The 12,227-nt window shown below is 35.1% G+C and overlaps 1 protein-coding gene across 1 annotated transcript in view; it reads right to left on the bottom strand.

The window, feature by feature from the left end:
* LOC107094513 (vitellogenin-like) overlaps positions 1-9,954 on the bottom strand; it is a 19,892-nt gene extending 9,938 nt beyond the window's left edge. Inside the window, exons 1-18 of the mRNA XM_015390143.1 lie at positions 9,915-9,954; positions 9,442-9,462; positions 9,189-9,340; positions 7,090-7,344; positions 6,843-7,004; positions 6,598-6,746; positions 6,374-6,524; positions 6,111-6,268; positions 5,152-5,317; positions 4,914-5,039; positions 4,590-4,808; positions 2,492-2,709; positions 2,317-2,414; positions 2,105-2,229; positions 1,907-2,008; positions 744-863; positions 459-648; positions 290-377 (exon numbers count right to left, since the gene is read on the bottom strand). Of these exons, the coding sequence (XP_015245629.1) occupies positions 290-377; positions 459-648; positions 744-863; positions 1,907-2,008; positions 2,105-2,229; positions 2,317-2,414; positions 2,492-2,709; positions 4,590-4,808; positions 4,914-5,039; positions 5,152-5,317; positions 6,111-6,268; positions 6,374-6,524; positions 6,598-6,746; positions 6,843-7,004; positions 7,090-7,344; positions 9,189-9,340; positions 9,442-9,462; positions 9,915-9,954 (2,540 nt within the window). The remainder of the gene's footprint in view (positions 1-289; positions 378-458; positions 649-743; positions 864-1,906; positions 2,009-2,104; positions 2,230-2,316; positions 2,415-2,491; positions 2,710-4,589; positions 4,809-4,913; positions 5,040-5,151; positions 5,318-6,110; positions 6,269-6,373; positions 6,525-6,597; positions 6,747-6,842; positions 7,005-7,089; positions 7,345-9,188; positions 9,341-9,441; positions 9,463-9,914) is intronic.
* Between the last annotated feature and the right edge of the window lie 2,273 nt (positions 9,955-12,227).

The following is a 12,227-nucleotide window of genomic DNA, read 5'->3' as shown; positions in this document are numbered from 1 at the left end:
ATAGATAGATAGATAGATAGATAGATAGATAGATAGATAGATAGATAGATAGATAGATAGATAGATAGATATAGACAAACAGGCAGACAGAATTGGATTTGATCATATGCTGCGATAAAATAATTTATATACAAAAGCTTTTAAAACTACCTATTATTAGGAGAAAAAACATAATTAATGTCCTTATAAAATATTGTGCTAAAAATAGAACCAGCGACACAATTACAAAAAACATTGTTTTCCTATCAATGATGTACTTATCAATTATTCTAACTTTAAGCATAATTACCCAGCAAATCCATCTGTTTCTAGTATAATTTCCGAATTCAACAGCTGTCCAAAGCTTTCAGTAGGTGGGGGATTAACTGCAACTTTAGCTAGAAAAATAAAAAATACATATTTTTGCAGTTATCTTTGTTAACATACAATGCACATTTGTTTAGTTAGAATTATTATACCATTAAAGTTGATTGCAGTTATGGAGTTGTAGTATTTGCTGATCTCCACCGGTAGACCCAGAGTTGTAGCTTGGAAGTAACGAGCCTCATAGGTCAAAAATGACCGAGTGTAGTCCCATGAGATACCTTTGTGTAAACTCTCCATCAGAGCTCTCAGAGGACTTGATTTCCATGTAGCAGCGCTAAAGGCCTGGAGGTGACAAAAAATTATTCCAAGCCTTGCTGACATCACTTTTTTTTTTTTTAAATAAGCAACAACAAATAAGGACAGACTCTTGATCTTACTGTGATTATATTCCGTAAGGTCTCTTTGCTCATGTCTGCGAAAAACCACTCTTGTCCAAAGATGCTAGAAAAAACTGACAGGACTGGTTTATCATTTTCAAGAGTCTCCCACTTTTGAAGCTGAAAATGGAAAAGTACACTGATTATCCTGTGTAAAAGAAAAACACAAACAAACACATCACATATCAGGTAGTTAAACAACACAGTTATGTTTGTTCAGTTTATTTCAGCATTGCAGGGACACAAAACTAGATGCATACCATGGTATTGGACTTTTTGTAAAGATGTTAATGAGATTAAAAAAAAAAGCATTTTGCAGTTAAAAATCATAATCTTGATTAGGTTGAATTAAATTCACTTGAAAAACAATCAGATCCAAAAAAAACTACTTTTTTCTTTCCCTACACTAGTCACCTATGGAGTCTGCTATTACCTTATCCAAAAGAAAATATTGTTGGATCAGTAAGAATGGATTGCTTGGAAAAACAACCAATCTAGTTGGTGAAACAAGTTTTGGTTAAATTAACCGATATATAAGGCAGAAACTGATCATGCCATTGGTTTTGGATCAACCAATTCAATTGGTCAACCAATAAAATAAAATCCCAAGTAACCGATAGTTTACTAATCTGACTTATTGAGTTCTTTATTGTAAAATGAAGTGGAGCTTAATTTAATGGCAAGAGAGCAGGAATGTAGACTTAGACACACTTTATTGTAATTTTGTTAACAAAGTGTTTACAAAACGAACTTTTGGTTCAGCCTATGTTTTTCAGCCATAATTTTGTTTATGTAAACACAATGCATTTTTTATACTTAAACTAAACTTAATTTTAAGTTAACTGAACCTAAGTTTTACCATATCATACCAAAGTGGTACGATGAAATTAGCAGCAAAGAGGTGGCTTCGCTTTGAAGGCTTTTCTCCAGGGTAAAAAGATTTTTTAAAGCACATAAATACCCATGACATTTTAAAGGCATTATATTACCATATACATTTGCTTATAGGTGACTTTGAAAGGCTTTAAAAAGTATGATACAGAGTAGGACCTTTAAAGCTGAAATTACTTGTAATTATTTTTACAAACGTATGTTGCACAGCTTCTCTACACCAGCTTAGTGTGTGTTTTGTAAGGATTTTCCCTGCATAGAGTATTACTCACCACACTGAAAATAGCCTTGAGATCATTTATACTAAAGTCTCCTTTAAATCCAGGAATGGCAGTTCCAAACAGGTCTTTTATTCCTTCTGCACTGATACCCAACTACATGACACAAAAGAAAGAGTATGTTTTTTTTTTCAACATGGGAGAAATATGCAACTGTAATGCACATGTGAGCAGTGATGTTGAACACCTCACCGCAAATAGATCCATAATTCTGCCAATGAAGTGCAGTTTTCCTTTGAACATTATCTCAGAGGGAATGATGTTGCTTGCATTTTTTAGCATAAAGTATTCGGACGATATCCCAGTTAGCCAATTATCTGGATGAAGAAATTATACATTTTCAGGCAAGGGTTATGAATTTTTTTGGTTCTTAACCAAAGTGCCATAAATCTTTTCCGACATACCATCAAACAAGTCTACAAGCTTTGCTTTGCTGTAGTAATAACTAAGACGCCCCAATCTGGGGGCAAGGATTCTTACAGCCAAACTGGAGGCAATTGAACTGTTGGCAAGATGAAAAAGCAAATTTTAGCTTAAAAATCTCAGTTGAATAAAGCTTTCCTATCTTAATTAACTCACAGGTGGTGATTGTCAGGAGTTGTGGAGCTAGCAAATCCTTGCAAGTAGGAGTATGCAAAGCTAGCAACCTGAAGATCTCTTTCTTCCAGAAGATGAGCTGTCACAGTGGACACAAGCGCCATTGAAGGTTTAGTGTTGAAAAGGATCCTGAAGGCCAGCATACGAACCTCAGATGGAACGTCCTTCTGCAGGAACAGGGCCATGGTGACATCTTGTACCTGAAAGCACAATTACTGTAAAATTAGGAAAGAAAATGTTTCCCCTCTACTTCTCTGTAAAAAAGTAATAACTCTCACTATATTGCATAAAATTGGAAATGTATGGATGTCATTGCTTTTATAAAGTCAAAGCTTTATTAAGATATTCTACCTTAAAGTTGTGCTTTGTTGTCCAGAGGGAAAAATATCTGTTAGGGTTATTACAGTTGTTTTTAATCTGTTATAATGTCTGTAGAGTAACACGCTTTGTAAAGCCTACATCTTTTACAGATTTAAACTTGAATGTATTCTATTAGGTTTTACTGTCATAGATTAACATATTGTTTTTCATAGGTGTAGACTGGACAGATAACTATATCCACATAATATATACTATATGAGATTTACTATATAACATTTTTTACAGAAAAATCTGAAAATGAATAGTGTACCTTTTTTACTTGTACACTGGGGTGGAAGGTAGAAATCAATCCTAACCTTGTGCAGCCTTAAAGTTTTTAGTTTTTTCCCCAACGTTCCTTAATGTTTAGCTCCTTTCATCTTCAGACCAGTACCCTGCTAAAGAAATGCAACCCCACAGCATAATACAGCCATGGGATTTTCCCTTCAACACTAAAGTGCTCAGGGAATGATGGAGTATTTGTTAATTCCTACATAAATATTTTCAAAAAAGATTATTTGTTGGTCTCCCACAACCTCGTTTGTCATGTTAATCAGAGTGAAGTGAACACTACCACTAATACTCTGTATTAGTGGTAATGTTAATTTAATTGCTTGGGCGAAATTGCAAACAAGTCTTTTTGCTGCTTTCTATCAAGACTGGCTTTTTGAGATGCAAAAGATAAAACTAAAAGTAGTCTGGTAGGAACAGATTTTACCAGCTTAGATCTCTTGAGAATAACTGAGTGAAATGGTTTGTCCCTTGTTAAATACTGTCATACCTGGTCTGTCAGTTTTTAAAATTCCATGTTATAGTAAGGCCGTGGTCTTCCATGTTCCATAACCAATCTTCTTTTTTTTTTTATATATATATATATGTAGTTTTGTCTCCAGTGAAAATAAAAGACTAAATCTAACAAAAAATGTCTTACAGCTTAGATTAAAAACAAAAGTTAAATTACACAGTAGACATTTGAACAATAAAAACTGTCTTCATTGCCTCTGCTGTGTTTTCACCCCAATCTTCTAAATGAATGGGAGGGTCTAAAGTTTACCAGAGTAATGAAAACGATCCTAAATCTAAAAATTATAGCTATTGGTTAAATATATTCTTTCCACAAAACAAAAAACAAAAATCTAAATTAAAGAAACGTGATTTTCAAAAACATCATAGCCACAAAAGGTAGGTTTGCAGGTTTCCATTATCAGAGGATGGCCATTAGATATTCAGACTTTAGGATATAGTCACATAGCATATCCTGGCTTTAAACACTATCCCTGCCCTGTTATGTCCATTGCACTTCTTAATGCTGTTTGTCCACTAATATGCTGTAATAAAGTTCTGAAGTCTTCACAAAAAAGCTGTATTTATATACAGATTCAACTACACATCAGTGATCTCCTTTTATTTATCAAGTAATTTCCTGAAGCAATAAGTTTCACTGAATTATAATTAGGTTTTTGATTATTTGGGGCTGAAAACATTTCAGATCTTTCAGCTTTTGATTGATACAATAAAATAGTAAACCACAAATACTTTATATATTTTCTTACAATGTGCCACTTCAGTTGGTATCCTGCCTAATTTTCCAATAAAGAACACCTTTTATATTGAATCATTAAACAAAAAAATATACAAACAAATTCTTATAGAATTGTGAATAGTTTTTTCTGTAAATTGAAACATTTAGATGAAGCAGTATGCCATGTAATGTTCTTACCTTGTGAGGGTCTCTAGTAGTGATGAGTCTCATAGCCTTCACAGCGGCACTCTGCACCCAAACAGGCAGATCCACAGGAGTGGCAGCCACTCCAGGAAGGTAACGTATGATGGTTTTCATACTCGCAGGGTGGCCTGCATTCCCCAGAGCTTTCAGAGCGACAACCATTTCTTCTTTGTTGTTACTCCTCAGAGCCTCTGTGGCAATCTCCAGCAGGGGCTAGTGTAAATTTAAAACATGTGTAAGGCTTAACAAATTTAGATTTACATCAGTTATTTTCAACTTTCAAAAATGAAAAATCTTTTTTTTCCAGATTTATATTACCTGAACAGCAGATACTGGACATGGTGTATAATATGCACAGTACTTGTTCACCAGAGAGCCATAGGAAAGGGCCACAGTGTGCCACAGATAGGTGTTAGATTTACTGAATGGCATCTTTAGGAAAACCTGAAAAGATTAAAAACAAAGAAATCTTTGTTTATATAATGCTTTCAAAATATTTGAGGTTGATTGATTGTTGAATGTCGAGTATCAAGATATTTGTCTTTATCTCACTCACTTTAGCCATCTCAACACGTTCAGGAGTGACTGCAAGATGTTGAAGAGCCATCAAGAGGGATTGCCAAGCTTCAATTGAAGTCAAATCCTTTATCTTAAACCTGTTCTCCAAGAAATTCAGCACTCTCTCATCTCCAACTTCGACAATAGAATCCAAAAACCACCGTCTGATGAGTAAAGTTAAAATAGTTGGAATCAGAATATATATACACTGTAAATTTTGCAATGTTAAAGTAACACTTTAAGAGTTTAATTTAACACCTGTCTGAGTGCATTTGGTCCCACTCTGAACTTGTGATAAATTAACTTTACATAGCGTATATCTTACTCCACTTGTTGCTGTAATAACTCTAAAATAGTCAACATACTTTGACATATTTAACACTGTGGAATTTACTGTGCAACATACGGAGTACCTTAAACATAAAAAAATTGGAAATTCTTTATATTTGTCCCTGCAATATTACAAAAACAAAGATACTGTTTGGAACTCCTTCATTCGGGAGTATAGAAATAGTCTCAACAATGCAAAAGGTTCCCTGGCGTTCAGAGGTGTTTGGTAACAAGTTATTGTGGCTGAATGTGCTTCACTCATCGTACTGCAGTTAGCTGAGCTGTGCACTTATCTCTATTGACTCGATTTTAGGGGGTGCTTTGTGTTTTGCTTTTTTCTTCGAATTTGAAATGCTAGGTGTCATTAAAAAAATTATCTACCTGGTGGGGGAGCTTTCTAGTGAACAACTGATTAGAAAGCCTTGGCTCCTGTGTGACAGACTATCTAAATTAGGGGACTGTACACTATAAAGGATGATTGGGCTTGAGTACAGTAACATGCCAACAAGGTGGCAAGAAAGAGCAAAGACTTGCTTATTCCTTACATAATACCCAGAATTCTGGGGTGTGGAATAGTCAGCAGTTATTCCATGAAAATGTTCATCTCATCTTTTAGGAAGTGCTCACCGGTGCTTGGGATTTTCTGCTAATTGCTTCCACATGTTTTCCAGTCCTTCATAAGGTATTACTCGCATGAGCTGGTACACCTTGAAAACATCCTCTGTAGTTGCACTGTCAATACTTTGACTATTAGCCACAGCCAATCGCTTTATCAATTCAATAGCCTGTTAAATAGAATAAACAGTATGTCGTTGTTGAGTTTACTATTCAAAGTTGCCAAAATTTTACTTCATTTTGTGTTAGCTAATGTGTAGAGCCGTAGTTATTACCTTTGGCACTGGGTTATCCAGATTCTGCATCATAACTGGAATATTGATGTCCACATCTTCAAATTTGTAAACAATATTGCCTTTGCTTTCCACTGGTCCATATGTTCTGGCTCTGGCCGTGTCATTCACACTAAGCAGCACCAAGTTCTTCCTGCCAAAGAAATTGTTTATTAAAGAAGGCTTCTATCACAGATAAAAGTTAAATTGTATTTATCCGCACTCACATTGCTTGCATCTTCAAACTACCACCCTTCACATTGAAAGGAGTGAAGTGCTGCTGCTCGAGCCCATGAGCTTTGGTAATGAGACCTCCCTCTGCTGTTGGTTTGACGGTGTAATTATATTTCATGGTTGAAACAATCGATTCTCCTCTCTATATTTAAAGAATTAAGAAAAATAATAAGAGGGAACACAGGCCAATTTGACTTACAAATGCAAAGAAGACTATTTTAAGAAAAAGATAAAAAACCTCTTTGGATAGTTTATCCACCACAGAAGATGACATTCCTCTGTACATTGCCGCCCTTTCCTTGCATTTAGTCACATCCACAACCTGAGTGATGATCCAATCCCCGGTTTCCTCATTTTCATCAATAGCGTAGTTACTATGACATTTACCATGGATTCCAGTCTGCACAAAAGTCACAATGTCTGACTTCTTTTACACTTATACTTTTCATTTGTGGAACAAAGTGCTTAATTACATTTTTGTTTACCTCTTCCAGTTCATAGATGTGCTCTGTAGTCTTCAGAGTAACTTGGAAAAAACTAAGTATACCTCTAATGATGTTGACAACAGCAGTAGAAACCTCAGCAGATGCACGAATGTCACCAATGTGTCCATTGGCATGCTCAAACATGAATGGTTTTGCAAGCTCAGCAGCAATACGTTTTGTAACTTTTGGGGTGGGATTGTAGCCTGCATTCTTGTCTGGAAAGCCATTAAGGTCAGCAAATGACAATTCTGAGACCTTGAAACCAAAAACACAAACAGAAAGATTTTTTATGCTCAAACTGAATGTGTTTTTCAAGGGAACAAAAAAAAAACTGTCAGCTTTGCCTGAAAAGAGCTTGCATACATTTTTATCTTGAAAGATGAGCATTTTAAGAAAACAAAAATGTAACAGTTGAAGCCTAGATTTGTCTGGATTTTCCCTAACCATCTAAGTGTTTTTATCCTTTCTAAAATGTTAACAATGAAACACAGACTGTATTGACTGTTGAAGCAAGCTCTGTTCCTCTGTTGTGTGACTAACTGTATGCTTACAAAAATGCATTCAAGATAAAGGCTAACTTTTAACTTTAACTTTTAACTTTTAATTTGAGTAATCAATGCAAACTGTATCTCTATCTATCTATCTATCTATCTATCTATCTATCTATCTATCTATCTATCTATCTATCTATCTATCTATCTATCTATCTATCTATCTATCTATCTATCTATCTATCTATCTATCTATCTATCTATCTACATTACATTTCAAGTAACAGTTTTTTAGAGCATAGCTGTATTTTTGGACTTATTCATTATTAATACTATGTTTGAGTTGTACTCTATACCAACTGTAGATGAAATATGTTATTTTCAAGAATTATTATGGATTCTGCAAGATCATGTCATTGATGAGAACTACAAGTAGAATTTAAACACAATGCCATTGACTCATTCCTTAAAGTAGAATTGATTGGGACTCTACTTCTTTCTACTGAAAAAAAGGAATAAATACAAAATAAATTTTGTTAAAATTAGATTAAAATCAGCCAAAAATTACACTAAAACCTTGCCTTAAAAAAAAATCTCCTATATGAACTGGTCCTATTGTATTTTAGAATGTTTATAGGAACTTGATTAGAATTTTGCCTAATTGTGCCTAATAATAATGCCATATACATTGTGGGATTTAGACCAGGGAGGGCAAATTATATTTTAAGTTAAAAAAAGAAGAACAAAAACAAAAACTTCAACATCCCCATAGAGATGCATTATCCTTGCACAGTTAATTAGCAACTATTAGTTGATCAGTTAACAGCTTTTTGTATAGCCGTGTCATTAAGAAAATCCACTGGATTGTTTTTAAATGTATTTTGAATTGAAAAAGCTTCTTGGATGGGTAGATTGTTTTTAATTTTCTTTTTTTTGGCATGAATATGACCTGGATGGCTGAGAATCTTTCCCAGCATAATGTGTCATTAAGATATAAAGAGATATAAAAAATAGCTGCTGTAAACATTATGCCAACTGACTATGTCTTCCTTTAGTTCAGTGTATAGTTGTGCTCTAGCTTGCTTTAAAGATTGATTAATAACTGCAACATTAAGTCTCATCTGTACATTGCTTTGGACATATATAAAATGGTTAAACAATGGATTCCAACCTCTAAAGAAAAGCAACGCTTAACTCTTTAAAACCAAGTTTATCATATTTGATACCTCTGCATTATCAGTGGGATACTTTTATTCTTCTTTGACACAGACACATGTAGGGAACAGAAGATCTATAAAACATAACATAGAACTCCCTAAAGTATCACAAATTATTCAAATGAACTACCTAATAAAAGTTATACAAAATTCTTTTTTTTCTTTCATTTTTGTCAGAAAGTTCAATGACACCTTTAATCTGTAATAATTGGAATAGGAAAAATAATTTCATGGTTCGGAGTTAAAACTGTAGAAATGTCAATTGAGCTGTTCCAAAATTAATAAAACAAACCTTTAAATAATACAAATGACAAAAATGCATTCATCTTCCATCATTCGTATGTCCGTTTCTAGCAGGACCATTTCCAACTTTATGTTCTGTCTCTCTTACCTGTAGAAGGAACATTTGTTCAGAAACACCGGTGATTGTGGCCTTGCACTTTATTCGCAACCCAGATTCTGCCAGGTTTGGTTTGCCAAGTCCAAACTTAACCTCTCCTTCATATCTGTACTCATAGGCTTTCTTGGGATTCAGAGCAATATCTTGAAGAAGTATTCAATATTGAAATTAGCATTCTTTGTAAAAGAAAAAAACATTTTCTTTACTAATTAACTAGAATACAATTTGATAAGAAAAGACTCACCATATCGTAGGTTTTGACTTGCTTGAAGGTTAAAAGAAAATAGACAAATTTGAAACTTTTGCGAAGTAGTGTCAGAAATTCCTAATTTTACTTTTGTATGATGAATGCAGTCAAGGAGTATGAATACTGAACTAATAAGTTTATTTAACAGACTTTTCACAGTATGCAGAAGATTGCATTTAAATGGAATCATAACAAATGCAAGTATTTAATCACATATTTAAAATAATGGCTATAAATCAAGGTGTCTGGTACATATTACAATGGATTAAACTTCTTAAGCATTTCCTTACTCCATGTTTCACAGATATGATGTTAAGCTTTCAATCTTTTTCTTAAAGGGTCATTTACAATAAAAGTAGGTGAATAAAGAATTGCTAATAACAGAGCTTTGACAGCTACACATAAACACTCCAAAATATATACAGTTTTCTGAGTAGTAAAAAAGTTAGAATTAATGAATAAAAACCTACCAGTTAAAGCCACAAGCCAACAAAAGAGTAAGCCCCGCATGATGAAAGAGGAGTGGAGACAGTTGTATTTTGGCTCTTTAAATAAGTACTGGGATTTCATTTCTCTTTTAACCTTGATAGCAGATCACATGGATAGATAACTGCCTTGGTCAGGGTAAACATTTGCTTTGCTTGTGGTAAGTCACATCAACCTGTGACATTGTCAGAGTGACATGATCAACAGGTGAACAAGTTTGAGCACTGCTTTCATATAAGCCAATAGCTATTAGAAATTAAACTTATTAAGTAAACTGCACATTAGTAAAATAAATGAAACAGTAGCTGCTGTGGACAAAAGGTTTCCAAACCTAAACTTACTTAGTAAAACAGTTTTCAAAAGGCAAAGGACAAAGGCTACCTACACATGATTTGCCTTGGTTACTGTGAGACAAGCACTCCTTATATAATATATTGTTTAAAAAAACTGACTCAACATTATTCTACAGTGGAAATCTGGGTTAGGTTAATGCTCAAATCACATCTGATGCAGTAGTTGCATATAGAAAATAAAAATATGCTTTTCCCCTTACTCTTAAACAGAATTTTTTTCTATATGTACTTGCAAGTCAAGAAATTCTCTGTTTTTCTAATGCAGGCTCTGAAAACTTTGCCCTGGCATCAAAGAGCACCAAAAAAAAAAAAAAAAAATGCTCCTCCTGAAAATACATATTCAGGGTGATGAAAGCCAGCTGCAATCACCTTAGATGTTCAATCTTGCTGTCTTTTATACAATGTTTTTTTTTTCTTAATATATAAATTAGCTCTTATTTTTCTTCTTTAATCATACTGAGGGAATCGTCTGGGTTATTTGACCCTTTTTTTGTTTTGCAGAATTTGAAGTCAATTTTTTTTCTTGAATTTCATTGTAAGAGCATGCTGTAGAGAGCAATGGTAGTAAAGTCTTGTGATTCCTGTAGACTGAATTGCAGGATTGGAGGATATAAATGTTACTGAATAGACTGACTGAGAAGTTAATTTTACCAATAGGATTAACCTAAATGTATTTAATATTTTCATTAACTTTACTACAACCCATCAAAGCATCTGTATTTACTTTATTTAATCACTATGATAAGATGCATTCGTATCTGCAAGTTCCATACCTTACTCAGATTCGGATTATTCTGTAACAGTGAATAAGCAACAATTTACTTGACTTCAAAATGTATTTATCTCTGTCCAATGTTGCCAGTTTACCTTTTAGTTTTTCTAGTGAAAAATAACTGGCTAACACTCAGATAGCTTGCAGGCATGCCTAAAGTCGGCCTCCGGGTACTGATGTCCTGCAGGTTTTAGAGGTTTCTCTGTTTCATCACAGCTGATTGTGATGATTGCAGAAGCATGTTAATGAGCTATCAATGGAAATCAGCTGCGGTGAGATAGGGAAACTAGGCATGACTGGGATCAATCAAACAATAATTGGTTTGACTATATTCTTTATGTAAAGGGGACATGTAAAATCCTAAAATCCTTTTTAGTTTAAAATACATTTCTTTGTGTACATTTCATTGTGTACACTTTGTCTGTAAATGTCCAATATCATTTAGTTTAATTTTTCATCATAGTATTTGAATCTGCCCTTTATTTCTCTTGCAGGGTTTTTGTAGTCCAAAATGAAGGATGCAAAAGCAACAAAAAATGAAGGATACCAAAGCAACAAGCAGATCCATCCATCTGTCCGTCCGTCCGTCCATCCGTCCGTCCGTCCGTCCGTCCAACCATCCATCCATCCATCCATCCATCCATCCATCCATCCATCCATCCATCCATCCATCCATCCATCCATCCATCAATCCATCCATCCTTCCATCCATCCATCCATCCATCCATCAATCCATCCATCCATCCATCCATCCATCCATCCATCCATCCATCCATCCATCCATCCATCCATCCATCCATCCATTTTCTTCCGCTTATCCGGGGTCGGGTTGCGGGGGTAGCAGCTTCAGTTGGGAAACCCAGACGTCCCTCTCCCCAGCCACTTGGGCCAGGTCCTCCAGGGGGAATCCCAAGGCGTTCCCAGGCCAGCCGAAAAACATAGTCCCTCCAGTGTGTCCTGGGTCTCCCCCTGGGCGTCCTCCCGGTGGTACGTGCTTGGAACACCTCACCAGGGAGACGTACAGGAGGCATCATAATCAGATGCCAAAGCCACCTCAACTGGCTCCTCTCGATGTGGAGGAGCAGCGGCTCTACTCTGAGTCATCCCCGGATGACTGAGCTCCTCACCCTATGTCTAAGGGAGAGCCCAGACACACTACGGAGAAAACTCAT

This window comes from Cyprinodon variegatus, unplaced genomic scaffold (genome assembly GCF_000732505.1).
Source record: "Cyprinodon variegatus isolate N-32 unplaced genomic scaffold, C_variegatus-1.0 Scaffold487, whole genome shotgun sequence".
NCBI lineage: Eukaryota > Metazoa > Chordata > Actinopteri > Cyprinodontiformes > Cyprinodontidae > Cyprinodon > Cyprinodon variegatus.
The sequence above is the reverse complement of the archived record's forward strand: the minus strand, read 5'-3'. Positions and strand labels throughout refer to the sequence as shown.